General features: G+C 41.7%; 1 protein-coding gene across 1 annotated transcript in view; it reads left to right on the top strand.

Moving 5' to 3' along the window:
• The window catches only part of KCNAB1 (potassium voltage-gated channel subfamily A regulatory beta subunit 1), a 201960-nt gene extending 185496 nt beyond the window's left edge, over positions 1 to 16464 (top strand). The window contains exons 11-14 of the mRNA XM_089508985.1: positions 4515 to 4609; positions 9269 to 9389; positions 15178 to 15266; positions 15450 to 16464. Of these exons, the coding sequence (XP_089365111.1) occupies positions 4515 to 4609; positions 9269 to 9389; positions 15178 to 15266; positions 15450 to 15539 (395 nt within the window). The 3' untranslated portion in view covers positions 15540 to 16464. The remainder of the gene's footprint in view (positions 1 to 4514; positions 4610 to 9268; positions 9390 to 15177; positions 15267 to 15449) is intronic.
• Positions 16465 to 18475: the final 2011 nt, after the last annotated feature.

Raw genomic sequence — 18475 nt, 5'->3', positions numbered from 1 at the left:
GGCATGGTTGTTGGGGACATGAGAGAGGGCCTTTTCCGTGGCTGTCCCTACACTCTGGAACTCCCTACCCAGGGAGACCAGAATATAATAATAATAATAATAATAAAATTTTATTTCTATACCACTATTCCAGCGATCACAGCGGTGTACATCAAAGAGTAAGACAATTAAAACATCAGCGTGACAATAATACAAAGTTAACAATTAAGAACAGTAAAAACCAACAACACCCTATACAAGTGGCTGTGTAGAATGGAATACACAAAAACATTGCCAAGGGGAAGAGAATGACCACAAGGCTCACGGGGGGAAAGCCTGGCAGAACAAAAAAGTCTTCAAGTTCTTCTTGAAAGCATCGAGGGAGGTGGAAGTACGGAGCTCATTGGGGAGGGAGTTCCAGAGCTGAGGGGCTGAAATAGAGAAAGCCCTCTGAGCTGATACATATCGAGCGTCTGGAACTCTTAAAAGATGTCTTTCACCCGACCTGAGAGTGCGGGGCGGATTGTATGGGGAGAGGCGGTCCTCCAAGTACCCTGGGCCCAAGCCATTTAGGGTTTTATAGGCGATAACCAACACCTTGTATTCAGCCCGGAAGCGAATAGGCAGCCAATGGAGATCTTTTAGGACTGGTGTTATATGGCTGGCCCTGGAACATCCAATAACCAGCCAAGCAGCCATATTCTGCACTAATTGAAGCTTCCGGGTTTGGTACAAGGGTTGCCCCATGTAAAGCGCATTACAGAAATCTAATCGAGAGGTTACCAGAGCATGTATAACGGTTTCAAGGTCCTCCCGGCCAAGGAAGGGTCGCAGTTGGCGTATCAGCTGAAGCCAATAACAGGTGCTCCTGACCGTCGCATCCACCTGAGCAGTAAGGTGAAGCGACGAGTCCAGAAGCACCCCCAAACTGCAAACAGAGTCCTTCACAGGGAGCGTGACCCCATTTAGGACAGGTGGAAAAATTTCCTTACCCGGGCCAGGAGAGCCAATCACCAGTACTTCCGTTTTCTCTGGATTCAGGCTGAGTCTGTTTTCCCTCATCCAGCCCATTACCGACTCCAAGCAAGCATTAAGAGGAGAGATGCCATCCCTAGTTACTGCATCAGTCGGAGACACAGAGAAAACTATTTGGGTGTCATCAGCGTACTGATAACACTGCGCCCCGTATCTCCGGATGATCTCTCCCAGTGGCTTCATGTAAATGTTAAAAAGCATAGGGGACAAAATCGCTCCCTGAGGGACCCCAGATGTCAGGGCCCTCCTATCAGAGCGACAGTCCCCCAGCTCCACCATCTGGAATCTGCCCGAGAGGTAGGAACGGAACCACTGCAAAGCAGAGCCCCCTATACCCAACTCCCTCAGGCGACCCAGAAGGATACCATGGTCTTTGGTATCGAAGGCCGCTGCGATGTCCAAGAGCACTAACAGGGACACGCTCCCCCTGTCCATACCCAGACGGAGATCATCAACTAAGGCGACCATAGTAGTCTCAACTCCATAGCCCGCCCGGAAGCCGGTTTGAAATGGGTCCAGATAATCCGTCTCATCCAAGATTCCTTGAAGCTGAAAGGCAACTGCCCTCTCGATCACCTTCCCTAAAAATGGCAGCAGCGAGACAGGCCGATAATTGTTCCGAATTAGGGGGTCAAGGGAGGGCTTTTTCAACAAAAGTTTAACAATGGCCGTCATCAAAGTAGATGGAAACTGCCCATCCCTGAAGGATGTATTGATAATACGGTGCAACATATTAGTCACAACCGTTCCCCCTTGAGCTGTCAGCCATGAAGGACAGGGATCGAGAGAGCAAGTCGTCTTCCTAACACTTCGAAGAATCTTGTCCACATCCTCAGTACAGACAGACTCAAAGTGATCCAGTTTAACCAAGTCCACAGAGGCTCTGGACACCTCTACTCTAGATTCTGAACTAATAATGGAGTCGAGATCAACCCTTATCCGAGAGATTTTATCCGCGAAGAAGTTGTTAAACTCCTCTCAGCAGGCTTTCGATGGTTCCAAAATAGGGTTCAGGGGAGGAGGGAGTTGAGTAAGCTCCCTCACTACCCTGAACAGCTCTGCCGGACGCGACTCCGCGGATGCGATACGCGCAGAAAAGAACGAGTTCTTCGCTGTGATTATCGCCACTCCATAGTCCTTCAAAAGAGAGTCCAGGAGTGTCTTGTCGGCTAAGGCCTGATGTCTCTACCATTTGCGCTCTAGTCATCGCAAAACCTGCTTCCTGGCCCGAAGATCTTCTGTATACCAAGGCCGTTTTTTGGAAGCAGGTCTGAGAGGACGCTTGGGAGCGATACTGTATATAGCCCTGGAGAGATCAATATCCCAGATGTTAGTTAGGGCCCCTTCCTTGATAGCCTTCTGCCAGCAGATGAAAACTTTCCTTTTCAGACAGGCATTTAAAACATTCAAAACAGAAAGCTTTTAAAGAATGACCTGGGGTGTTTTATTGTTTTAATGTAATTTACACATGTTGATCTTTTTAAAGATTTTAATATTTTAGCTTGGAATCTGTTTTAATTATTTTACTAATTTAGTTCAGGTTTAATGTACTATTTATGTATGTTTTTAATTGTATTGTTTTTAATCTTATAAGCCGCCCTGAGTCCCAGTCCTGGGAGAAGGGTGGGATATAAATAAATATAATAATAATAATAATAATAATAATAATAATAATAATAATATACACCTGTCCCTCCACATTCGCTGGGGTTAGGGGCACAGGGCCTCCGTGAATATGGGAAAACCGCAAATAATAAAAACACTATGTTTTTACCTGAGAGAATACCTCTCTAGGAATCTAGGTCCTCCAGTGCACCTCTGTGTCAACATCTGCCAAACATTGACCACAGAATTGTGCTGGTGCTGCTGCAAATGCCTAGTGGGGTGTTCTCTCTAAGAATCTCTAGGTCCGATATGTGACTTTTAGATAACGTTGACCATAGACTTGTGCTGGAAGAACTAGAGATTTTTAGACAGATCATACTAATAAAATCCGTCAATAATCAAATCTACAAAAGTCAAATCTGCAAATGTGGAGGGACAAGGGTAATAATAAATAATAATGCTTTTATGTTACTATATAGGGGAGCCAGTAAAGTGGTCATTGTGCATTGGGACCCAGTGCATAATGGGACCTGACATACTGGTGTCCCATTACACATCTTTGCAATTCATTAACACCTTTGCTATATAGCTAAGTATGTGTAAAGTTATATAATATAGAACACAATAGAGAATTCTGGCCAAGATGATGGTGGTGGTGGTGGTGGTGGTGGTGGTGGTGATTATTTATATCTTGTCTTTCTTCCAATAATCAGTCTTAAGGTGGCTGACTACATCTTTAAAATAATACAGATTAAAAACTATACAAAGGGATCAATAAAAGTACAAATGTAAGTTATTTTAAAAACAATTACACCATTTATAAAGTTAAAACATTAAATCTTAAAAACACTCAAATCTGGAGTGGAGTGAATGCTTTACAGATTTGGAAGCCACCAACCACCCATACCACATTGCATCTTCCGCTAAGCCATCACCTCCCCTTACTTAATGGTAGGGCTGGCCCTGGGCCAACACAGCAGCATGTGTAAATACAATATTTTACTATGTTCATTTCTCTACCCCAAAACATCTATCTCTAATAAATTCAAGAGGAGATCAGCCTCATTGTAGCAGTAGGCTTTACTTCCAAACAAATATGCATACAATTGCACTGAGCACTACCTTAGCCATTTCCTATTATTATTATTGCTGCTACTAGTACTATTACCATTACTTCCACCACCACCACCACCACCATCATCATCATCAATTCCCCATCTTTTCCCTAAAATTGGGACTCAAGGCAACTGACTAATTATATTATTACAATATCCCATAATTAAAAACATACAAAAGGTCAACGTGAACATAGGATTATTAAACTATTAACAATATTAAAACAATTTGAAATATGCACTTAAAAAATAAAAAGCGGCTTAACAAACAGCACAATTTAAAACAATGCAGAACATTCTTAAAAGCCCTTTCCATTTAAAAACAATAGTTCTAAAGGCATGTCAGACTAAAGAAGTCAATGGCCTGTTACAGACTACCAAAATAAAGCTGCTTCAGGTCTCTTTGGAGGTATGCTGTTTAAATGATGCATGCGTCCTAAGAATCTGGAAGCTGCACCAAAGCTGCACTGCAGTGCTTAGGAATGGAGTGTGGCTTTGGCGCGACCTCCGGACTCTTAGGACCCATGCATCATTTAAATAGCATACCTCCAAAGAGACCCGAAGCAGCTTTATTTTGGCAGTCTGTAACAGGCCTATGATTCTATATTGTTGAATCTCCGCTAACCTCACCATTGGCTAGTCTGGCTGTGGCTCCAGGAGTTGGAGTCTGACAACATTTGGAGTGCCATACAATTCTCAGCCTGGTAGTCAGGAAGTAACATTTACAATGTTTGGTTCAGACTATTTCTGTGTCATTTTGTCTGGTTGGTTGTTCTATAGGAGTTGGAGCAATGACATGGTCTCCGCTGGCCTGTGGGATTATCTCAGGGAAATACGCCAATGGAATTCCAGAAAGCTCAAGGGCTTCTCTAAAGGTATTTTTCCCATGCTTAAGAGGAAAGGATTTTCTGAGTTCATTATGGTGGCAAAAAGTGTGGAAGAGAAGAATACTCTTGTTTCCTCTGAAATGGAGAGTCTTTCTACCTGAAATTTCTCAGGGAGATTTATTTTAAAAAAAGAAACTGTAGTGGAAGACCTGTATTGCAAGGACATTATTGCCATGGTTGATGAGGGCTTTTCTACCTGGATGATTTACCCCAAATTCCCCTCAGGTTCCCTGCATCCAAATCGAGTCCAGACTGTACTTACAATGCCAACACTGGATTTGGGGCTTTCACCTCCTAATCCACATTTAAAACAACTCACCTTTGCTGTGGGTTTTGGGCTCTCTTTGCAGTGGTGACGGCAAATACTTTTCATTTGTGAAAAATGGGCAGCCCAGAGTATTCTGGCAAGTGAAGACCCACCTTGAGACCCTGCACCCCAGCTGCTTAACACGGACATCCAATTCAGACAGATTAGCAATGTTCTGTTGTGTCAAGACAGGTGAACAGGCTGTTTTGTTCCTTACAAGCAGGCAAAGTGATCCTCAAGTTTAAAAAAAAGAGAAAAAATAATAGAATCATCGAGTTGGAAGAGGCCATAAGGGCTATCCTGTCCACCCCACTGTCTTGCAAGAACACATAACCAAAGCACTCCTGACAGATGGCCATCCAGCCTCTGTTTGAAACTCCCAAAGGAAACACACTCTCCTTCTTTGGGAGTTTGTTCTATTGTCAAATGGCTCTTACTGTCAGGAAGTTCTTCCTAATGCTGAGCTGAAATTTCTTTTCCTATAATTTGAATCAATTGCTTTGGCTCCTATTCTCTGGAGCAGAAGAAAACAAGCTTACTCCCTCCTCAATATGACATCCTTTCAAATATTTCAACGGGGCTATCAAATCACCACTCAACCATCCCTTCTCCAGGCTAAACATACCCAGCTCCCTGAGTCTTTTCTCATAGGGCATGGTTTCCAGACCTTACACCATTTTGGTTGCCCTCCTTTACATATGCTGTCCATCAGGACATGTTTTTGACAACAACTCTCATGCTAGTTGGGATATCTGGGAGTTTTAGTCCAAAAATTAACTTTTCCAAGCTCAGCTTTGGACTTCAGGCCATGTAGGAAAATTTGTGTTAGGATGGTTCTTTGCTGCATACAGGAAGAGAGTTGTACAGTATATAGGAAAAGTCAGGGAAGGAGAGTGGATGGATCTCATTATAGGATTATTATTTTTTAAGTAATGCTTTGTGGAAACCCTTGAAGGCACAAATAGCATTGTTTGGAAACTACTGGGTAAATGAATGTTCTTTCAGTCTTGTGGGAAAAAAATACTTTTGAAGTAATAGGCTTCAAATTTATTGCAGGCTTGTGTATGAAATAAAAACCTAAATACATCCTGTTAGTAACAGGCATCCAGATTTCCTTGCAGCTGAAAAGCCATTTTTCATTTGAGTGCAGAGCGCTTTACTAACAAAATCCTGAGATTACTTACAGGGCAAAGTTGAACTTTGACATGTTTTTGGAGAAACAGGGCTCAATATATTCTAAAGTAGCCAGAAAACATCACTGAAGAATTAGGTAATTCAAGGGAAAACAATCTGCAGCAAAGAATACAGAAACAAATAAAGGTTTTGTACAACTAACTGAAATGGAAAGAAAACATGCCTGCTGACAGAGCTTAGTATTAACTTCTAAACTATAGATGATGTTGAAACAGCAAAAAGATTCCTAGTTTTTCTCTGGAGCAGTGCTTCGCACGTTATCTGATGTAGGAGACCAACATTATTATTTTTTCCAGTGATTGATATCATATTTTTGCCCATTAGCTATAGTGTTTTCTTTCTCATCTGGAAACTCCAGGTCTAGCAACTGATGGCTCATGAACTGGCACCAGTCCATGGGCCACCATTTTGAGTAACATTGCTTTAGAAAATAAAATGGAGGGCATTACAGGAGGAGTAGCATGTTCAATCTGGTGAAGCAAAAACAACATAGTATGGTAGCATCTTGCCAACTCACAGATGTATTTTGGCATAATCTTTTGTGAACTATAACCCACTTGATTGGGTGCATGAATGTTGTACAGTATTTCAGATATGTATACAAGAGGGATAAAAAGAATATCCACATACCTTCTTATCCTCAATGAGGAAGGATATCTTGATATGTTGAGACACCTTGATTCTCATCATCCCCTTTTCACCTCTGCATGAAAACCAAAAAAGGGTATTTTGTGCAAAAATCCAGTTTTTTCCAAACTTCACATTTCATACAAAAAAGTATATTGCACAATAATGTATTTCACACAAAAAGTCCTCTGTAAAAATGTCATTAAAAGTCTTAAAATGTGAACAGTCATTGAAAAGCATTAAAAAATCATAGTCTCTGCCAGTGGGGGGAAATTGATGACATTTTTCATTCTTACTAAGAGTAAAATAAGCTTAGGTTTGTGTCACTATATGTGTGCAGAAGAGTGGGTGGGTTGCACATAAATTAAATGCAGAAAATACTTATCATGACAATTGCAGATTTTCCTTTCATTAGTATGTGCCTTCAAGTTGCCTGTCAGAGGTACTTTGATTGTGTATTCCTCCTGGGCAGGGGGTTGGATTTGATGGCCCATGAGGTCTCTTCCAACTCTATGATTCTGTGATTCATAGGCGGTTTACAGACCACCCCTTTGGGGCAGCCTGTATCCACCCCTTTCCCCGATGGGGCAGCCCTGAGGCCCTCATCCGCTGCTTTTCCAGGCGGTGGGGAAGCGGCAAAAGGCCGCTTCCCTACAGCCTGGAAAGGGGGTGTCCTTGGGGCTTCATGCCCCAAGGACACCCGACAGCGGCAGAGAAAGGAGCCGCTCGGCCCCTTTCTCCTTTGTATCGCTGGCGCAGCCATGTAAAGGCTGCACCAGTGACACAAACCCAGGAAGGAGCTCCATTTCGGAGCTCCTTCCAGTGCCATGGAAAGGGTGCCACAGGTGCCCTTCCACAGCGCCAGGACATCACATCCGCGCCGCTCCGTTTGGAGGCAGCACAGCCGTGACGTCCTAATGGCAGCGCCCATGTAGAATGGGCGCCACCATTTTGTACATACCCTGTACGTACTAGGGTTGGGGGCGTCTAGAATAGACACCCCCGGGCAACCCTGGTATGTACAGGGTACGTACTAATAGGCCCGTCTGTAAAAGGCCATAGTTTCCTTAGGTAAGGAATACATAGATGTGCCTTGCCATTGCCTTCTTCTGAAATATAGCTTATAGCACCTAGTATTGCTTGGCAGTCTGCCATCTAAGTACTAAGTAGTGCTGGCCTTGCTTAACTCCCAAGTTCTGACAAAATCTTGTGCCTTTAGGATATTTAGGCCTGACATTGTAATAATTCCAGTTCACACATACAGTCATTGTAGAATTGCAACAACCAAAAGTGCACCCCAAGTCCTATCTTTGAAGCTTGCAGCCCCCCTCAACATAGTCATTTCTGAGGTGCTGGAGATCAAGGTGGTGAGTAAATGATGTGCCCAGAGCTCTCCCAGTTGTGGGAGATGCTGAGATAGCAGACCCAGGATTCTGACAGGACCCTGGAGGAGTCTCTGCAGCTGTATGTCTCAATATGATCCATAACTAAAAGAGGACTGAAGACATCATTACTATCCACCTCCCCAGCATTTTGGAATGGCTATGTTGGAGAAGAGGGCTGTGAGGCTTCAAAGACAGGATTTTGAAGGGTAACATAGCTACATCTTCCCAATTACGAATCTCAGCCACTATTTTTAAAAAACTCTTTTTTGTTGTTCTATTCTGTTGATTAGATTCAAGGTTTTAGGTCAAAGGAGAGTACATGATGGGTTTGGGGGATGGAAAAAGCAAGTGTGGCAGAAAGTCTAGAGACATTCCACATTTTACAGGTGTCTATCATTACACTAGACCTTGAAAAACAATACTGCTGTGTGTTTTAGAGTAATTAGCTACTACTAAACTAGCTATCCAGATTAGTCAGTGTCATCTTCTTTTGTGCCTTCAAATAGTGTCTGATTTATGGTGACCCTATCATTCTTTGCCAGACTTGTTCAGAAGGGGTTTGCCTTTGCCTCCCTGTAAGGCTGAGAGATTATGACTTGCTCAAAGTCTCTTGGTGGGTTTCCATGGTCGAGTGGGGATTCAAACCCTGGTCTTCAGGTTGTAGTCCAACGCTCAAACCACTACACATATTAACTCTTAGTTATTATCTATCATTCTCTTAAGACTACCATTTTCACATCTCCCTCCCCATCTAAGGGATTCCTGTAAAGCAGTAGTTCCCAACCTTTGGTCTACCATTTGTTTTGGACCGTGGATCCCAGAAGTTTTCGCCAACTTGGCCAACAGTCAGGAATTATGATAGCTGAAGTCCAAAACATCTGGAGAACCAAAGGTTAGGAACCACTGTTCTAAAGAATTCCTAGGTAATCACCAAGTTTTTATGGCAAAAGCTTGAATATCTACCCTGCTTTCACCTTCTCTGGATTCAGCAAAGAACCAAATCAGCTCCACCTGTAATAAAATGTCCATTATACCAGAGGACTCTCATGCCATAGACTGTTCATAGGCTATCTAATGCAAAGGAACTGGCCCAGCCTACTTCTTAAATATCTTAATTGTGTTTTGTTCTGCTAGTGCTACCAGTGGCTGAAGGAGAAGATTGTGAGTGAGGATGGGAGAAAGCAGCAAACAAAGCTGAAAGATCTCTTTCCTATTGCAGAGCGCCTTGGATGCACACTACCTCAGCTAGCAGTTGGTGAGAAATTCTGCAGTTCTCTCTTTGTCCATTCCTTATTTTTCTGGTCTTGATTGCTCTTGATGCCATACTGGGCAAGTATTGTGAGCCTATTCTCTTGTGGAAACTATTTCATCTGAATTTGTATGGAAATTTTAAAAAACAAAGCAATTATCTGGTACTGGGCCCTCACTGATTCTTCACAGATGGAGAAGGAAGGGGAAAATGAGAGGATCATCACTCTGCTCTCCAATAATATTTTCCTTCAGTCCTCAAATTTCCAGCATTGCAATAACTTAAAAATTTCAGTTGAGCATTTAGAAATATAGTTCAGGCATCCAAAGCAGGCAAAAAATAGCAAGAGAATGGAAACACAACAAATATAAGAGTTGTAAGTGTTGTAATATAGGTGTTGTAAGTGTGAGAGATTTATAATGTCTCACTCTTGGGGGTTGTGGACCACAATGGGTGACACCTCAGAGGGAGGTGTCTTTCCTTTCCCACCTGGTCTGCAGCTCTGTCTGACCTAGAAAAGGCTGTTGAAGAGAGAAGGAAGGTATTAAAAAATGATCTGCCCTGGGTGTCAAACATACTAGGTAAGCCACTGCTCACTTTGCAATGATAGAAATTTGGGGGCTGAAGAAAATTTCATTGGGGGGGCACAGACTTCATATTTGGAGGCATCCGTATTTTGCTTATGCCCCATAGTTACACCCCTGCTCTCCATGCAATAGGTCCACACAGCTGTGGTGAGTTTGTACTCTTCTTGGACCATTGCAATATGAATACTATACAAACAAAATCTTTGACTCACCTTCCAAAGCACAGAGTAATATTTTTATGCCCCAAATGAAACATAACTTGAACTTCCATTAAGTCCCTGAATGAAAAATAAAAGTACATTCTCCTGAGGGAATATTGTGTGTTGCAGTGGGTACATCCAAAGTGACAGTTCACTCTAGAGTAATTTTCTACTTTCGGCAGCTATGACGTAAAATTAAATAATTTCTGCCTAGTTGAAAACAAGTAATCATCAAGATAATAAAACAGGAAATGCAGACAGCCAGGAATGCTCCAAAATATAATTTGGGGGGGGGGGGGGGGGGGACACACAGAAAGCATGCTCAGGCACATCACAATATTAAGGTAAATTTAAAAAGAAATTCAGAATAAATTCTAAAGCACCAGGCAATGAAGAGGCATCTTTCATAGTGGGGAATATTGCCAGAAATTGCAGGATATAGTTTAGTACAACATTAGTTCCATCTGTTCCCCAAACTAGACAAAAAAAATGTTCCCAGTGCTAGAAGCCTTGCAGGGAAGGAGCAGTGTTCTAAGCTGTTTTAGAGACTACAGATATCCACAGTCACCCCTAGAAATGTAATATTTGAAAGAACCCAGAGAAAGTGTTAAAATCCTGAAAGAGGATAACTAGCGCCGAGACAAATTTTCTCAGAAATTCTTTTTCCCCTCTTAAAAATGTCATGAGATTTTCCCCCTTTTCTTAGGCAACTTTGCAGTTTTCTTCATAATTTTGAGAATATGGCCACCTGAGTCCCCCACATACTAATCCTTAAAGAAACAATAGGTGTGGGGGCACTTTGGAAAATGCAAAATGTTGGTGGCTGCCAGCGCACTTGTGGCTATTGCCACATATAGGGATAGCGTGCACACGCACACACACACACACCCCAGCTTGATTTATAAAAAGAAAAAAATGTTTGGTCTACAAAACATATTTTGAAGGCTACAACTGGCATTCTATTAGTTTACAGAGGCACAAATTGCACAACACATATGGAGTATTTTTAGAGTCCTTGTACATTGGTCATATCCAGGTGAAAATTGCATACATGGAGTGGTACTAGTATGTGTAAAGTAGCACATTAAAGGACACAATGTAGCATGCTAATATATATTGCCTCTGTACTGCCAATGAATACCAGGTGCTGTAGGCTAGATTTCAGAGGAAGGAACTGGCAAAATCACTTCTGCATATTCCTTGCCCAAGAAAACCCTATAAAATTGAGGGAGTTGCTGTAATCTGACAGGCGACTTGAAGGCACATGCACACACACATACACATTATCTTTGCACATTGTTCATTGCAACAGCATAATGGATTGTCAGTCATGTGCATTAACTATTGATCCGCATACATTGTACTACATTGGTATTCGTATAGCGATTGCATAATATAACTCTGCCAGCAGACACTTAGATTGCACTGTTCTTGGCCATTGTCTCCCAAAATCCCCCAGCCAGCATGTCTGTGCTGCCTGGAAGAGGGTGGTTTTCTGGATAGTGTACTCAAAAATAAAAAAGGTAAAAATTCTGAAGCTATGCAAGCAACCAAAATCTCTTACAAATAAAGGAAGAGGCTGTGTGCCAAAGGTGAGACTCACTTCTGAGAAACTGTGGCAGAGTTTCTCTTTCACCAGGCAAAGTGAAATGATTCTTCCAAATTTTCTGCCAAAATTTTTAAAATTTTGTTCCTTATTTATCTCACTTTTTTTTCTTTCAAACATTGGACTCAAGGAAGCTGGTGGTAAAATCAAATAAGCCAAATATTACTGAGCCATGAAAGATTTATTAAAACTTGAAACAAATTAAAAATCAGTTTAAATGGATCAATAAAGGCAATAAAACCAAACTGCATTCACACAGTGTGGTTGAGAGGCTCTTGGCACACAGGTGCAACTCAAAGTCATCCAACTACCATGCAGCATCCTAGAGGCAACTATTTTCAGCCTCTTTAGGTGATAACCATCTTCATTTCTACGAATAACAGCCACAAAGCTGGCAATCTCTATAAAATAATCATGAGCAGGACAGCTATTTTTCTTGAACGCCTCTTCTGGTTGCTTGCTTCCTTCTCAACAGCTGTGTGGCTCTGATTGACTCAGGCTGCTGAAATATAGCTAACACAGCACCAAAATTCAAGAGAAGCCATTTGTCATTTTTAACTGTGCTGTCTTTTCTTGCCTTGCAAAAGACACCATTTAAATGTTTCATATAAATGATAGGGTAGAGGATGATAAATCATCTTATGAAGTTCAGGTAGACTTGGGGATATAATTTCTGGCCCTGACAATTCCCCCCCCCCCCCCCATCCCCTAATGCAGTTATTGTAGAAATATTTTTTTAAAAAACAGATGATGATAAACTGGGAAACTGATTTTATAATTTTGCAAACCAGCAGAGGAAAAAATATCTTATAATCTACAATTGGGCCAAAAATGAAGGCCATTTCTTGATTACACCAAATATTTCCATGAATAAAGCAAGCCACAGGATGCAAATAAAGCTAATAAAATAAGATACAGTACACAAAACAGGATTCAATTCACCTATCATCCATTACTGCATGGAAATAATTTTGATGGCTGAAATCCTTTGGATTATGTTGCTACATAACAATGTAGTGAATCCTGACCCAATCCCCATTGCCATTCCCACTTAGAAGTCAGCAGCAGCTGCAGTTGATATGGGTCTGTTTCCCAGTTGCTTGGGAAGCAGCTGATTTAATATTCCCCCCTCCTCTCATGTGTGATCTCCATCATGACAGCCAGAAACAGGATACCCGCCACAATCCTCCTTGCTGCAGAGATTGCTCACATGGCGAGTGAAAACATAAGTCAGCTACTGCCTTGTGACAAGGGAACAGACCCCCCCCCCCCATTGATTACAGTGGATGTTTGTCAGTAAGTGGGTATTGGGAAATTTTCACAGTCCTGAAGTAGCCCCTAAAGTAGGAGCTATGGAGGGATTGTGAATACGAAACAGTAATGAGTGTGAAGTCAAAGGCTTTCATGGCCAGCATCCATAATTGTTTGTGGGTTTGGGGGGTTATGTGGCCATGTTCTAGAAGAGTTTGTTACTGACATTTCCCCTGCATCTGTGGCTGGCAACTTCAGAGAATACTGGCATGGAAGTGAGTGGGGTATAGATATACTGTGTGAACCTGGGTTGGGAGGAGTGATTTCCATGTTAATCTGTGTATTGTTCTGTTGCTGGATTGCAAGGCCTCAGGGTGGGAGGATATGCAAAGAGGATTTGTGTCTGTTTAATTAGACCAATTGTCTGTTGGGAAACTCTGACCCAGGGTGGTTTTCATTTGCATTTGCTGGCTCTTTATTTTAGTGTTTTTCAGGAGTGCTTGCCAAATTTTGCTAACTTTAAGGATTTCTTCATTCCTGTTGAAGTTGTCTAGGTGCTTGTGTATTTCAATGGCTTCCCTGTGCATTCTGACCAGATAGTTGTTGGCATGGCCCAGAATTTCAGCATTTTCAAACAGTATTTTATGTCCAGGATGGTTTATAATGTGTCCTGCTACTGCTGATTTTTCTGGCTGACCCAGTCTGCAGTGTCCCCTTGATTTGTGTTTGAGCACTGCATTTGGTGGTCCCTATGTAGACTTGTCTGCAGCTGCATGGTATGCAGTAAATTCCTGCAGACATGAGAGGGTCTCTCCTGTCCTTCAGTGAGTGCAGCATTTGCAGGATTTTCTTGGTCAGTTTGTAAACCATTTGGAGGTTGTTTTTCCTCACCAGTTTCCCTATTCTGTCTGTGACTTCTTTGATGTATGGTAAAAATACCTTACCTTTGGGTGGTTGTTTGTGTTCACTCCTCTGGGTTTTTCTGGGTCTGGCAGCCCTTCTGATGTCTGAGCTGGAATAACCATTAGCCTTTGGAGTGCATAACTCCAGGTTATGCATTTGTAACTGCCATAGTGAATTCTAGCCAATATTAGAAAATGACATTTCAGTTGTCCTGAATCTGCATCAAATTGTTAGTTACTGAATTTGCTCCCCCCCCCCCCCGCTTTATTACTTACTTATTTCTTCTATTGATGAGGAGAAAGGTTTGAGGATTTTTTAAAAAAAACTTGCTCTCTTTGGATCTTATGCAGTTTAATATATATTATTAGATGGCACTGCTTGCTACTTCAGTAAAATCAGCAATGTGTGTGTGTGTGCGTGTTTTGTTTTATTTCCATCTTACCTTTCTCCCATCACGGGGTGCAAAGCAGCTTACAAAATTTAAAATAAAAGCTTACCGTATATACTCATGTATAAGTCAAAAAAATTAGGTCAAAAATTTGACACCACAAAACCCTGGGTCAATTTATACATGGGTCAATGCAATAGGAGGAAAGGCAGGCCTTCATCCCCTGAGCCTCTTCCCAGCCAAGCTGCCTCCAGAAGGGACAACCCAGTGGGGAAGAGACAGGGAAGGCAATCCATCACCCCTGCAGCCTCTTCCCAGTTGGTTTGCCTCTGGAGGGGGCAACCCAGCTGGGAAGAGGCAGTGAAGGCAAATGATTGCCCCTCAGCCTCTTCCCAGCTGGGCTGCCTCCTTAAATCTGACCCTCGACCAGGGAGGTAGCCAAGGGAGGGGATCTTGGTGTCCGGACCCCTCCCTCCCATTAGAAAAATGAATGGTTTGTGCTGCTGCACCACTGCACCCAAGCCCCATTATAATGGGAGCACTTAGTCTGGACCCCCCCTTCCTAAAATCCTGGCTACGTCCCTGCCTCGACTTACCCACCGGTCTTGTAAAAATCAACAATTTTGGCCTCAAAAGTTGACCTCGACTTGTACATGAGGTCAACTTATAGTCGAGTATATACGGTAGTTAAAAACACTTTTTACAGCAGTGAAAAGCAATTACATTACAATTCTGTCTAGAGGACAAATTACTGAAATGGTTTAAAATAGATGTAAATCATAACTGGGCCCTGGATTATGTTGCTTGCTATGGATACCAGCCAGTATCCTGAACAGCCATATGCTTTCTGTATTTTTAGCATGGTGTCTACGTAATGAAGGTGTGAGTTCTGTTCTCCTTGGCTCTTCCAACCCAGAGCAACTAATAGAGAATCTTGGTGCCATACAGGCAAGTATAAAACTTCTCTCCATTCAGAAGCAGTGATTGATCAAGTGTCTATACAATTTAATTTTGTAAACCACATGTAATAGAATCCAATTTTTCTTGCTCTTCTTTGGAGAGGTTCTTTTTCTTAATTGAGACCGCATAATAACCTTGAATAAAACATATGTGTGCTTCTTACATCCACAGGTTCTTCCGAAGATGACGTCCCACATTGTGAATGAGATTGATAATATTTTGGGCAACAAACCTTACAGCAAGAAAGACTACAGATCCTAAAGCATTGCATGGTTAAACTGGACTGCATGATTAAAATAGTGCTCTGTACCTTGTACAGTACTGAGTCAATACTATCAAGTTACAATTAGAATTACTCAGCAGTCTCTATGATTTACTAGATTCTTCAAGGTGGTGTGCTCCACTGAGATTCAAAAGCACAGCTGATCTCTCTGACAGCTGAGATCAACTTTGCTCTCTCCCCCACAACTGGAGAATTTGAATTCACTTTTGACTCCATTCAATGAGCACAATCGAACGGGACCTTCTCAGGTTCAAGCATCATTGAAATGAGTAAGATGTGCACAGCAGGCACTAACATTGGACTCTGGACAACAATGTACCAAATGACAGGACTTTCTTCTTGTCCTCTGCAACCCTCCCATCCACGACCCCCTCCTTGTAACCCTCAGGGGCACCACAATCTTCTAGCTTTCTAGAGTAGGTTTTAAGCATGAGGGGGGCTGTAGGAAGGAGTGTGGACCCCCTCTTCCGCTGGCGGAAGCAGTTCTTTGACTATTTATTGGCCTTTAAAGTCCTCTGGACCTATGTAGAATTTACCAGTGGATTATGCCCCCATTAAGGTTCCTTTTTCTCAGTACTTCTTTATGCAGTGAAAATATACATGTAAAGAAACAATAAAAGATTTCTAAGCTTTAGATACTTGGAAATTAAAAGAGGGATGTACAGATATATTTTTTCAGTGAACAAAAAGTCAGAAACAGTTAAAAAGCTTAGGGTAAAGAAACATAATTTCAAGTGTAAAGAATTTCCAAAGCTGTATGTCAAGGATGTGTACGTTCAGATTTTGCTTTTCCCATTTGCATTTTGATGCTGAACTGAGTTCTAGTTAGCTACCCTCGTTTGTGCTCTGGCAGCAAAAGGGCTTTCCATTTAAAGGCACCCCCTCCCCAATAGATTAGATAGGATGGATGGATAGATAGATAGATAGATAGATAGATAGATAGATAGATAGATAGATAGATAGATAGATAGTGAAGGAATTACAGAGATTGGAGCCTATGTCTGTAAATTATTTCAGGATTTTACAGACAAACTATACTGGTCAGTTGCACATTCATAAAAATCGAAAGAGAGGTGTAGCCAAAGATAAACCTACTTAGGCTGGTATCCTATACAAACATAGTAGATCTGGAAGAAAGCCTTGTTGGATATAGCAGGACTTACTTCCAAAAATATATACATACAATTGTACTGCCAAGCAAAATTTACAAAGCAATTATATGTGTGTTTGCTCAAAAGGAAATCCTGTTGATTTCAATGGAGATATTAGGGGAAACAAGAGCTGTCTTTTCTTGATCAAATGTGATCTCTTTGGGGAGGTTTTCCAGCAGAATAAATTAAACAACATGCATTGTACTCCCATTAAAATAACAGAAACCTTGGCTGGATTGCATCCAGTATCTATTGTGCTTTTTTTTTTTTTTTTTTTTTAAAAAGACAAGTCTGCAGTCTCATTATTTTTTTAAATGCTAATCACCAACAAATAAACAGCTCCTCTCTGCAACAAAATAATATCAGACTGAAACAGTTAACAAAACTTTGCTTGGTAGGCCAAATTCAGATAAAAATTATTCCTATCATCTTTAAATGTTCTTTTATTACAACATGCTTTTCCCTTGGCAGTTTATAGGCAGAGCTAGTGCACCTCGGATTACTTAACTTTAACTAATATAATGTATTATAAATGTACATAATGTGCAGAGTTGTACAATTTTCTGAAGAGCAGATATTCATAAGGATGAGAAACAGTTTCATTCTTCTTTTCTCATCTTTGTGCCAGTATCAATTGTATACTGCAATTGTGTGGGTTTTCAGAAAGCCAAATTGTGAACAGTTCATCATAAATGAATGAAATCCCCAACAGTTCTTTACCCATTCTTTCTACTCCTCTTCGGTAGTAAACTTTTGTGATGGCTTCAGCAGGGGGCTCTGTTCTGCCCCAACTCTCAGCATGTGACTGCTGTAGTTTTCAGCCACCCTTTCCCAGTTCCCAGGAATTTCCCACTATTGAGCCCAACATGTCCATAACAGTGGTGGGTGATAAAGTCTCCTGTTGGCTTCTTGCATGCATCTACAGTAGCATGCCAAAAGCTTCAATCTTCCATTTGCAGATTACAAGTGGATGTAACCATGAGTGTTGTGAAGTGCAAGTGCTCCTCTCAGCTGTCCCGACAAACCACACACCCCAAACTGAATCCAAAGTTGCAAGCACATTTGGTTCATCCACATCAGTTCTATCAGCATTCATCTCTCCTAGGAGTAGCCTCTTTGTAAAATTAGTAAGCCTTTGTTGTTTAAGAACGAGCCGTGTTCCCGACCCCCATATCTTGCAATACAGGCAAGAATACATTGCAGCTGGGAAAATCCATCCCTCTCCTGGTAAGAATTAGGAGTTAAATTCACAACCACAAAATTTGGAGAGGGAGCATTGTCTGTTAATTTTGTCCCTGTAAATCTTGCCTCCTTTACAGCATTGCCCATTCTTTTCCTTTTGTAGCAGCAGGGTCAGAAGCCAGTCAAGGCTGAATGAAAACAGCTGGTTCTCTATGCTATGGATTTGGAAACAGCAGTGTATATGATGCACTTGAGTTTCTATAGTTCTGCACAGTCAGTCCTGATTAAAAATTGTCATATGCGGAGCAGAAGCACAGTGAAGACAGCCCTCTAGATATTTGGAACTTCAGCTCCCATCAGCTACCACTATCATGGTCAATAGTTAGGAAGCTGTAGTTCAAAACAGAGGGCAAACCATTAAGGAAGGCTGCTGTATTTGTGATTAGCCCAATATGGTATACTCACATGGGAATCTCTCTCTCTTCACATGGGAGTCTACCATTACAGGTTTATAACCACATATAACCTGCATTTCATGAGCCAGTGTGGTGTAGTCGATTGAGCATTGGGATGGCGACTCT

This window comes from Sceloporus occidentalis, unplaced genomic scaffold (genome assembly GCF_023333645.1).
Source record: "Sceloporus occidentalis isolate IW3139 unplaced genomic scaffold, rSceOcc1.0.p SCAF_2, whole genome shotgun sequence".
Classification (NCBI taxonomy): Eukaryota; Metazoa; Chordata; class Lepidosauria; order Squamata; family Phrynosomatidae; genus Sceloporus; species Sceloporus occidentalis.
Note: the sequence above shows the minus strand (reverse complement) of the source record. Positions and strands in the feature narration are given on the sequence as shown.